Below are 11,629 nucleotides of genomic sequence, written 5' to 3'. Positions count from 1 at the left end.
TGTTCAACCCCAATGTTTTACAACCATGGGCCTCTAACCCATCTTTAAAAACAATTAATGGAATTCAAAGCTATGCTTGGTTTCCAGTGCCACAATGTGAGTGTTGTTTTCTCACTTGTTGCATAGGTTTAGTTATCATGCTTTGCCAATCTTAATATCCTTTTCATCGAATGTTCTTCGAGATAGATGATAAGATCTTTTGAGTATGTTTTTTTTTGTGATCTAGTCTTTTTTTTCTTCAAGAGTGGTTCTACGCATTTTTCAATGAAGAACCATCAAGCCAGCAGACATGTGATCTACCAAAGTTCAATGAAGAACTCTTTAACATAAACAACTCTGTTTCATTGCTTCTTAGGCAATAATTACTTTTACTTCAACTGTATAGGTTGCTAGTGATGCTTTGTTTGATTTTTCTTATCCAAGCAGTTCACGGATATGTGGAAGACTTTCCACTGTATCTTAGAACATAGAAATTAATATTTTAATTTCCCACGCAACAACTCATGGTCTTAAATCCATGTTGCCATTTCAAAACACGATGTGTTGTAGCTCGTCCTTTCCAATGGATAACTCCAAAGGAATCTTTCTTGATCCTTTGCCAGTGTTTATGCGTGTAGCATCAATATTTAGCATTTCTTTATTTCCTTGAATCAAGAACTAATCCTATGTACCTTTTCAAGTACCATAAGTTTTTCTTGGTCTCAATCTAGTTAATCTTTACTTAGACCAATAGAGATTGATATGTGTTCGTCATGCCTAAAGCGATACGATACATTTTTGGCGATCCCCATATAATATCATACAAGATAAATTCTTTTGCAGAATAATTCCCAATTGAATTCTATTCATGTAACTTTAGCTCATCTAGTTTCAGTAGATACTAAATCTAGCTAAATTCTTTGACATATAATATAGGTTAAGAATCTGATTAGATTCTTTGATGTTTAACTTAGTAAATGCTTATACATAGTTCAAACATTCATTACTTAGATTTATTCATATGGGTCGAATATCTCCAATGGAGTATTTTGTGTTTGATTTAATAAATGCCATTACTTTAATCAAAAACAATATTATAAGATCTTTTTTAATGGATCTTAATACCCAGTATGCACTAAGTTTCGCTTTGGTCCGACATTGATGAATAATTTTAAAATCTAAGTCATTAGCATTTGAATGTTATTTCACAATAGAGAGATATGTGTGTGATACACATAGGACCAATTAAGTTTTATGTACTCCCACTAAACTTCTTATACATCTATAAGAATCATGTACATTTTATGAAACTAAAATACTTATTAGCTTCATTAAAATACAATTCTAATTCCCAATTACTTGCTTAAATCTGTTCTTAGATTTTATAAGCTAGCTTTCATTTTCAAGCATTTATTTGGATCCACAAATCCTATGACATGTCATGTTCATAGTTTCTTCCAACATTTGATTGAGGAATACGTTTTGTCATCCAATTGCCATATGTACCAATATGCAATCATTACTTGAATTATAGACTTCAGCATTATGATTATGCATGAGGTTTCAACACAATCCATGCCATGAATTTGCTTGTAACCTTTAGCAACTAATCTAGCTTTGTGTGTGAACACAATTTCATGTTTGATGGTTTTTATCCTTAAAACCAATTTGCAACCAATTGGTGTAAACCATTCTTGCAAATCAACAAAATTTCAATTTTGTCATCAAAACATTGGTTATGTGTTATGGCCTTTAACCATCTAAAATATTTGAGTCTATATATGGCCTCTAACCATTTTAGGGTATCTATATTTCGTCATAGCTTTCTTACAAGTCACAAACTCATTAATCTACATGATAATAGTTAAACTGCAAGTTGTAGGCTTCTTCACTATCTAATAGAAGAATCTCATAGCTTCAGTGACCTGAACTCCATGTTTCTTCACTATCTAATAGAAGAATTTCATAGTTCCAGTGACTTGAACTCTATGCCTACTTGGGTATAGAACATCAAACAATAGAATATCAATACGCACTTTGAGAGTCCTTTGAATATTTTGTTCTCCTTGAAGCACTTGTAAAGTCTTCTAAGAGATGCACTACAAAAAAGAGGTACATATTGAGACGGAATTATTGTGACGGTCTAACAAAGAGTCGCAAGGAAATTGGGGCGCGAATATTAATTTGTAAATTGCGACGCTTTAGAGAGCCGCAAAATATTTCGACGTTCTAAAGCGTCGCTATTTACAAAAAAAAAGACACGTGTGTTGCACGTGTTTGTGAGGCAGCAATGCAACTGAATTTTTGGGCAAAAAATCCCGCCTAACTCTCTGTTTTTTTCGCAGAATCCCGCCTAACTCTCAACCCACCTCCCACGTTTCTCTCAACCTCCTCCCACCGACATACCTTGCTGAAACTAACCACCCTCGTCAGATTTCCGATGAATTCGTATCTCTCCTCCTCACCTTCAGCACCGGCCATTAACGAATTCCATGAATTCCGTCTTCAACCTTTACGTTAGCAAAGTCAAATCTCCCAGTATAAGCTATCTCACTCCTCATCCTATAAATTCATGAAAAATCCCAATTATTGAATTCACAATTCGCTCAACAAATTCAAGATAAATTCGTTGCTCTCTCTGGTTTTTAATTGGAGAAATTCAAGCATACTCTGGTTTCTTAATTGCTGCTTCATCCTCGGTGTTGCCGGATATATTCGCCAGGTATTTTTGGTCTGCTTCACGCCTTCACTATTTGATTTTTATCATATAACAATGTTTAGGTTTGATTCACTATTTTAATTTCCGTCATATATTGTTAATTCACGTTTTTTCATGTCAATTTCTAATGTCAATCATATGCCTTTAAGTTTTCCATGTTATATTGCATCCTTAATTCAAGAAAAAAAACTAGAATGGGTCTTCTTAGTTTCTGTGATTTTCTATATACCGCTTACAGAGTGTTTGCTATTTCATTTATTTTAGTTTTCAATTGCAGATAGTTGGTAATTTGGACGATAGTTGGAAAGTGGTGAACGTCTAACTTCTTCTTCCGTGTTGTTACTACTGTAGGTATTGTCTATCTATTTCTAATTTTCATAGTTTTAAATTTGCAACTTTTAGTTGGCCTAGAATCTTTGAAATTTGGATACATGGCAATGCTTTGTATAAAGACACACAGACATTTAGTGAGATTTAGGTGATAATCTCTGACCAAGATATCTGGTACTTAGTATGAAAAATCTGTTGTCAATCTTTAAGACACCTAGCTGTACTTGGTTAGTTTAGGTTGTCTTTAGTGAGAAACTTGGTGCATCAAATGAGCATGTTGGATGAGTTTGCAAAATTATTTGTCGCTATAAAACTTATACTAATTATTTGAACCCTTTCACTTAGCATTTTCTACTGTTATCTATAACTTCTTTTGAGGCTACACTGTTTTCTGTGACTGATTATGTGAAATGTGTGACCGATGGACTGACTGTAAGTAGAAAAGAACTGAACAAACTTTGCACAAAACAGAACTGAGCTTTACAAAGCAGAACTTAGTATTAGGCGACTGATAAGCTCATTGTCTGTCTGTCATCGTTATGTTAAGCTACTGCATGCTTTCTATATGTCATAACTGTAGTATTAGGTAGTGGCAGTGTATCGCAGTGTTAAATATCTTATCTTATCAGCACTTTGCTTGTCTTTATTATAAATTTCTTTGCCTTTCCCTGCTTTAGTTGGCACCAAATATAGGTTTGACTACCAGTTGTATGGAGTAAGGAATAAACCTATGCAGTAAGCACCCTAATCTGAATATATGCAGTTCAAAACACAGAGAAGTGAGAGTAGCTTTGAACTATAGCTTAACTGAGTTAAGGGATAGAACATCCGGTTTTGATTTTTGAACTGTCATAGCTGGGATGATAAACTCAGATAACCATTTCTGAGTTTCTATCATCCGGTTTTGAACTGTCATAGCTAACCAAATATTATCTTATCAGCACTAGCTTATTGTTTATCTGGGTTTATCATGCCAAGTTGAGAGTAGCTTTGAACTATAGCTTATCATCCGGTATTATTTATCTGAGTTTGCAAAATTATTTGTCACTCTAGAAAGATCAAGCGCCAACTGGTGGACAACCTTAAAAGCTAGCTTCTTCCTTCGATTATCAATGAGGTATTTCTTTAGGGCACCTCTAGGAAGATATTTCACAACAACACATCAGATATTACTAGGGATGCTAATTAGGCCACTTTCTGTTTGTATTTGTAGTCCTGAGGCCCCCATCTTTGCCCCAATAAACTGCAGCATGCATAAATGGTTTTTATGACTACGAGCTTTGATAATAACATATCAGTTAGTTTCAACATGTATCGAGTTAAAAGTAACAGTAGCAAATTTTTGAGATGGATGGTTTGGCTACACTTTAGGTTCTATTGTTAGAAAGAACGACATTGTATTCTTCTGTTGAATTATTTTGAACTTGCGAGTAAGGGTTTATGGAATTATGGTAAAGAGTCGTTACCTAGCTTTTTTTGGTGCTTCTCTATAGAGCTGTTTAGAGTATTTTTTATTACATACCTGAACTTTTTATCTCTATTGATTTTAGAAAATAGATCATGCATTACATGACAATAGATCATGCATTACATGACAATAGATCAGTCCTAGGCTATTTACGACATAGAAAATAGATCAGTCCTGCTCTGATCAATCCTGATGAGATCAGTCCTGATCGGATCATTCCTGATCAAATCAGTCCTGATCAATCCTTACTGATCCATCCTGATCAGTTCTGATCAGTTCACTTCTGATCAGTTCACTTCTTCTCCTGATTTGTGTTGGTGTTGTTTAGGTTTAATTACTTTATCCCACACATAAATAATGTAATTGGAATTGGAAAACATCCCAATTTATGTTGGTTTGCTAATATAACTATCGAACCTTAACTATATACATCATGTGTTGCGCATAACCGGGAAAAAATGGGAAACATTAACAGAAAACATTTTAGAGGCTATGCAATTGCACCGGATAGGAGTGTTTCACTAAATCAGTTCAAGCTCAATCATGAGATTATCGTTCTATTTGAATAACTCTATTCTTAACAAATTAATAGAATCTAATCCAAAATTGTGATTACTATTCTTATTTCATTATTCAAACAAACACTAGCTAAGAGCTTAAGAAGTGGAGTAATACATACTGATTGCTACGGTGTACAAGTTATAAATAATTGATCGTGGAATTGATGAGTCATAATAGAAGAGTAATCTATAATGACTAATATTTAGATTAGACATAACAAGGTAGGATTAATATTATTATAAAACTTTTGGGAGTCTTTTTAATTATGTGTTGTGTTCTGTCAACTTCCTTGAATATGAGATAATATGGCTGCTTAATACGGAGTATGGTGATCACTTTTGAGTAATAAATGGAATAGCTAGCTTTCTATGGACTGTGACACTTGCACTCTCAGACGACATAGAAAATAGATCAGTCCTGATCAGATCAGTCCTGATCAGATCAGTCCTGATCAGATCAGTCCAGATCAGTCCAGATCAGATCAGTTCTGAAAAGTCCTTACTGATCAATCCTGATCAGTCCTGATCAGTTCACTTCTGATCAGTTCACTTCTGATCAGTTCATTTCTGATCAGTTCACTTCTGATCAGTTCACTTCTGATCAGTTCACTTCTGATCAGTTCACTTCTGATCAGTTCACTTCTGATCAGTTCACTTCTGATCAGTTCACTTCTGATCAGTTCACTTCTTCTCCTGTCCCTCTACGTTCACCACTATCTCCTTTCTCTCTCCTCTGGTATTTTTGTCGCACCACAATAACGACTTTCGTAAACTCAATTGCTTGATCCCCTTATCGCGGAGTAGATTGCAGATAATATTTGCTTTTACTTTCCATGTAGAAAAAACACCCTTCTTTGACCTGCGCTTAGCACATTGCTTCCCTATATTTGTTCATTTTCATGGAGCATTCATGGTCATGACTTGATATGTTTGTAGTGTTTTCTGTTTAAGTTGATAACTTCATCTACTATATTTTTTAGATTTTAAATTCCTGATAATGTTGTTGTCCTTATATTTTGACCATAATTTATCAACATTATCAGGTTTCGCCGACCACACCGGTTCAAGGTTTCCTGTGATTCTTTAGCGTTGTTCGTAGGTTCGTGCATCAGTTCGTGCGTTGCTACACCGGTTCAAGGTTTCCTGCAAGTCTTTAGCGTTGTTCGTAGGTTCTGCATCGGTTCGTACGTTGCATATGCTCTTTGATACTAGAGGTATGTATACTATAAAGTCCCTTTTAGGTTTTTTATTGGACAATTGTTATTTCCCTAATTTTGTATGGACAAGGGTGGGCTACAACTCTGCAAGTTAGGTTTGTTAAGTGTTAGAATATAATTTCCGTGGCTTTACATTTCCTCGATGTCCAATATATATACAATGAGCATATACCGACGTTTATTGTGCTATCATAACTTACGTCAATCATGCAAAAGTTGGATCTTTCTATTGTATTCCTGTTGATTTAATTTCAAATGTTTTGATATAATAGCTTCAAATTTGTAAGTACGTATTTTTGTTAGCTTTGGCATTTTGTGTTGGTATTGTTTGTCTAATTACATTATCCCCACTACATAATTTTGCTTAGCTTAATTACATTTAATCCAAGAAATTTTACCATAAATTCTGATTATGTGATGCCACGTTACTTAAGGTACTCTTACTCTTTTTAAAAAATGGATTTATATTGTTGTCTTCGTGTGAAGTTGAAAATATCACCTTGTGCGCTAAAATCACATGCTTTATTTTCCTTGCAAATTCATGTGAAGTTGAAAGTATGATCTTGTACGCAAAAAGAAAATATAATATGGAAGTGATATAGGGTAATAACTTTTAGAAGATGAAGATAGATCACAAATATTAGTCACTAAGGAAGAATGATTAAACAAAAAACCATAAGTTATGGTATGAATTAAGAAGAGTTGTGTACGGAGGTGTTATGTGACTTAAATTAATCTCGTGTGATATATCAAGGTTCTAAGAATGATTATAATATTTTAATAAGTACATATAAAAATTTCCTATTCTGCGACCGACGTATATTACTAATTACTCAACGAATTTCGTATAGATATGGATAAAAGTTGGATCGATCTACCCACTGGTCATCATGAATATATCGACGGTTGTATGGAATTTATTGAGTTTGCCAAGCAAGATCTAGTCGAAGGAAAAATTAGATGTCCATGTAAGAACTGTAAGGTAGAGAAATGGTTCTCCGTAAATGAAGTGGAGAGGCATATTTTGTTCAAGGGATTTTATAAGCCATATGAGGATTGGATTTTTCATGGTAAAGGGGATACGTTTCAGCGTATGTTTGAGAGTGATGGAGGGATTACTAGTGAAGGATCCCTTGATAACCAAAGTGGGTTTGTAGGTCGAGATAATATGGGAGGGCTATTAAGATCAGCATTTAGTGTTAATATGCCTCCCAATTGCCCAAATTTAGAAGCACGAGAGGATGATGAATGGATTGAGGAGCCCTTGGCCTATGACACAGATGTAGAATATGATTATTCTACAATAGAAGAAGATGTGACATATAAGAAGTTGCTTGAAGCTTCTGAGGAGAAATTGTACGAGGGGTGTATCAATTTTTCAAAGTTATCTTTTCTGTTACACTTGTTTCACTTGAAGTGTATGAATCACTGGTCCATAGAATCTTTCAATATGTTGTTGAAGCTAATTCTAGATGCATTTCCTCAAATACTTGATTTTCCCTCTTCTTATTATTACAGTAAGAAAATGATAAAAGACTTGGGCCTTGGGTATGAAAAGATTGATGCTTGTCCGAATAATTGCATGTTGTATTGGGGTGAATTTTTAAAGAAAGACAAGTGTCATGTTTGTGGTACATCGAGGTGGAAGAAAACTAAGGATAGGGGCAACGTTGTAAGTGATCAAGGTACGGATACTTGTAAGAAAGGTGTGCCAGCTAAGGTAATGCGATATTTCCCTCTTATACCGAGACTAAAAAGAATCTACATGTCATCATCAACAGCAGAAGATATGAGATGGCATGATACAGAGCGATTGGGTGAAGATGATAAGAAGATTTTAAGGCATCCTTCAGATGGCTTAGCATGGAAGGCATTTGATGAGCGTCACAGTGATTTTGCATTAGACCCTCGTAGTGTTCGATTAGGTCTTGCGAGTGATGGTTTTAATCCTTACCGTTTAATGAACACCACTTATAGTACGTGGCCAGTGATGTTGATTCCTTATAATCTTCCACCATGGTTATGTATGAAACCGTCTTCTTTCATTCTGTCCACGCTTATTCCTGGAAAATCAGGTCCCGGAAATGATATTGACGTGTATCTGCAGCCATTAGTGCATGAATTGAAATTGCTGTGGACAGGGGTTGAAGCTTTTGATGCTTTTGCCGGAGAGAAATTTAATTTGCGTGCGGCTTTGCTTTGGACTATGAATGACTTTCCCGGCTATGCAATGCTCTCTGGTTTGAGCACAAAAGGTTACAATGCATGTCCTATATGCTTAGATTCCACGCCTTCTGATAGATTTGGGAGCAAGATTTGCTATTGTAGCTATAGAAAATGGTTACCTGCAGATCACCCATATCGATGTCAAGGTGACAAGTTTTGTGAGAAGTTTGGAACTAATGAGTGGGGTAAAGCCCCATCTCGTCCTAGCGGCACTGATATATTGAGGCAGCAAGAAAAGGTGAAGCATGTTTACGGAAAGTCGAAGGCACCACCGAAAAAGAGGCAAAGAGGACACGATGATGACGATGATGTCCAAGATGAAAGTGACTTTGGTACCAAGAGAAGCATATTCTTTGATTTGGTGTATTGGGAGCATAATCTTCTAAGGCATAATTTAGATGTGATGCACATTGAGAAAAACGTGTCTGAGAATATTTTGGGAACTCTTCTTAGCATGGATAAGAGTAGAGATAGTAGGAATGATCGAGAAGCCCTTGAAGCATGGAGAATAAAGTCTCACCTTTGGCTGAGTACTAATCCTAACGGAGGTGAATGCATGCCTCCGGCTTCCTATTCTATGTCTACGGAGGAGAAGGAGAGGTTCCTAAATGTTTTGCAGAAAATTAAAGTTCCTGATGGATATGGATCCAACCTTTCTAGTTGTGTGAATATGAAGCAAAGGAAGTTGATTAACCTCAAAAGTCATGACAACCATGTTCTAATGCAGGATATCCTTCCCGTTGCCTTAAGGGCCTCGAAAGCTACAAAAGTAATTGACTTGTTGGCTAGATTGTCTTCCTTTTTCAAGAAGTTGTGCTCTACAACTATTGATCCAGATGATTTAGATGGTCTTCAAAATGAAATTATTTTAACTCTTTGTGAGTTGGAAAAGGAGTTTCTGCCTTCATTTTTCACAATCATGGTCCATTTGTTGATTCACTTAGTGGAGGAGGTTAAACTTGGTGGACCAGTGCAATACAGATGGATGTATCCCATTGAAAGGTTAATATCTTACACGTCTAAATTATATTCTTTTTATTTAATATTTCACATTTATCATATATTAAGTACAAATGTTTTATTTGAAAGGTACTTGTCCCATTTGAAATCACATGTAACCAATAAAGCCCAACCTGAAGGATCTATTGTAGAAGGCTTCCTTTTAGAGGAGACAATTAGGTTTTGTTCGAGATATCTTCAAGGTGTTAAGACCATTTTCAACATACCTAAAAGGATGGATGATGACATTCCAAATCCCAATGATTACTTGTTTAATTCTGGTGGTCGAGTTATTGGGAAGGAGGTCAGCATTCGCCTTGATGACAAAAGCTTAAAACAAGCTCATCGCTACATTTTGCTTCACTCTGATGAGATAAAAGGGGATCTGGAGTAAGTATTATGTTGGTTTTCTTTTGAATTATCAATTGTTATAATAGATGATTTTTAATTTTGTTCTTCTTCCATGAAGTGAATTTTTAACCGAGAAACGTCAAATGAACTTACAAAATCCTGTCACGGAGAGTGATGAAAGTAACTGGATCATCAATGAGTTTGGAGGGTGGCTGCAAAATAAGGTTACTTAAGTTCTTTTAATGTGAATACATACTTCTTTTAAAAAAAAATGTATTTGATTTAATGATGTATCATCGTAGGTACATTACATAGATGCAACCACCGAAGATGGGAAACTAAGAAAAGCTTTGGCGGGTGGTTTGCATTCTTATGGTAGAAAATTAAAAGGATACATAATCAATGGATACAAATTCCTTTCCACGGATCGCGATTCTCGTCTTTTGACACAAAATTCTGGAATTATGGTCGAAGCGGATGGAGATGCCTACTATGAAAAAGTGAAAGATATCTATGAATTAGATTATTACGGAGATTACAAAGTTGTATTGTTTCGTTGTGATTGGGTAGACATTCATAGGGGTGTAAAAGCATATCCAAATGGCGGAGTATGTGTCAATTTCTCTAAATTGATGCATTCTGGACGATTGTTGCAAGATGATCCATTTGTATTCTCATCTCAAGCAAAACAAGTTTTTTACATAGAAGATGAGATACAAAAGGGATGGTTGCATGTTGTTAAGAACAAGCCTAGAGATGTGTTTGATTTAGGGGATTCTTTACCAGTAGAGGAAGAGGGTGGGACCAATTGATCATGCTTATTTTTTATTGTTTTGCTTTGGATTTGTATTTGTTCATGACGTTGTGAGTCATATTGTTTAATCTGGTTGAATAATGAGTTATATACTTAATCTATACTCACTTATTTTATTGTCTACCAATGTCCAAGTACCCTACTACTAGTTTCTTTGATGGTGATACAGATATTTTTATACCGTTATTCCGTGAAAAGGGGGCAATTTATCTTTATTTTTTGTGATTTCCCCCTTTTGTATTTGATTTGGTTCATTGTTGTTGCAGTGTTGTTGTTGCTTTTCTTCCCTTTTTTGTTGCGCCTGTGGTACACAAGAAAATGTGTGTCAGGGGTGGGTTGGTCCATTATAACTAAACAATAAGGTTTATTGGGAAAAGATTGATTCTTGTTTGTATGCATCTGTCTTGGTTCTGAAAGTTTTACCCCCCTTTGACAAAGCGTATCTGTCAGAGTTGCCAAAATATCATGCCTGGCTATCTAAGGAGAACCACACAGACAAACCGGTTTTGAATCTGTAAGATTAGTGAAATGCTGTGAGTTAATCATGAAATGACTCCAATGTAAAATATTGCTAAAAACAATTCACTAGATTTCATTGTTTATAACAGTAAACATCACTCCAGTAGTTTCCAATATTACACAAGTATCAACACGTTACCTCTTTACTTCTTCATTTATGTTTCTGTCTGTTTCGAGTTCTGCAATTTAGGCTTGATTCTCCCTTAGATGTTTGTGTTCTGCATTCATGTTAACAATTAACAATGTGCATCCACCTCTTCAAAGCTGCCATTTACTACTATACTAAGCTGCTGGATCACCCATTGGATCCTCTTTCTATGTCTTTTGACTTTGAGAATCATATGTGACCACCGACTTTATATAATTATAGCTAGCTTTTTTCAAGCTTCTCTAAGATCATTTGTATTGTAATATTGATCCTTTTATCGCCTGTTTTCTCTCCTATGG

At 35.3% G+C, this 11,629-nt stretch overlaps 2 protein-coding genes across 2 annotated transcripts; both read left to right on the top strand.

Moving 5' to 3' along the window:
* The first annotated feature begins 7,126 nt into the window (after positions 1-7,126).
* Positions 7,127-9,678, top strand: LOC130463224 (uncharacterized). The gene is made up of 2 exons (XM_056832296.1): positions 7,127-9,501; positions 9,651-9,678. Exons 1-2 carry the CDS (start codon positions 7,127-7,129, stop codon positions 9,676-9,678), a joined length of 2,403 nt encoding a protein of 800 aa, XP_056688274.1.
* Positions 9,679-9,708: 30 nt separating this feature from the next.
* LOC130466302 (uncharacterized) lies at positions 9,709-10,702 on the top strand. The gene is made up of 3 exons (XM_056835166.1): positions 9,709-9,888; positions 9,968-10,073; positions 10,152-10,702. The coding sequence occupies exons 1-3, from the start codon at positions 9,734-9,736 to the stop codon at positions 10,659-10,661; spliced, it is 771 nt and encodes a 256-aa protein (XP_056691144.1). The 5' UTR covers positions 9,709-9,733; the 3' UTR covers positions 10,662-10,702.
* Positions 10,703-11,629: the final 927 nt, after the last annotated feature.

Source organism: Spinacia oleracea, chromosome 1 (genome assembly GCF_020520425.1).
Source record: "Spinacia oleracea cultivar Varoflay chromosome 1, BTI_SOV_V1, whole genome shotgun sequence".
Taxonomy (NCBI): Eukaryota; Viridiplantae; Streptophyta; class Magnoliopsida; order Caryophyllales; family Amaranthaceae; genus Spinacia; species Spinacia oleracea.
The sequence above is the reverse complement of the archived record's forward strand: the minus strand, read 5'-3'. Positions and strand labels throughout refer to the sequence as shown.

Bases quoted from the DNA above. Each gene is read 5' to 3' on its own strand.
- LOC130463224 (XM_056832296.1), top strand. From the start codon at position 7,127: ATGGATAAAAGTTGGATCGATCTACCCACTGGTCATCATGAATATATC. The intron at 9,502-9,650 runs GTTAATATCTTA...GATCTATTGTAG, and splicing joins TGGATGTATCCCATTGAAAG to AAGGCTTCCTTTTAGAGGAG.
- LOC130466302 (XM_056835166.1), top strand. From the start codon at position 9,734: ATGGATGATGACATTCCAAATCCCAATGATTACTTGTTTAATTCTGGT. The intron at 9,889-9,967 runs GTAAGTATTATG...TCTTCCATGAAG, and splicing joins GAGATAAAAGGGGATCTGGA to TGAATTTTTAACCGAGAAAC. The intron at 10,074-10,151 runs GTTACTTAAGTT...GTATCATCGTAG, and splicing joins GAGGGTGGCTGCAAAATAAG to GTACATTACATAGATGCAAC.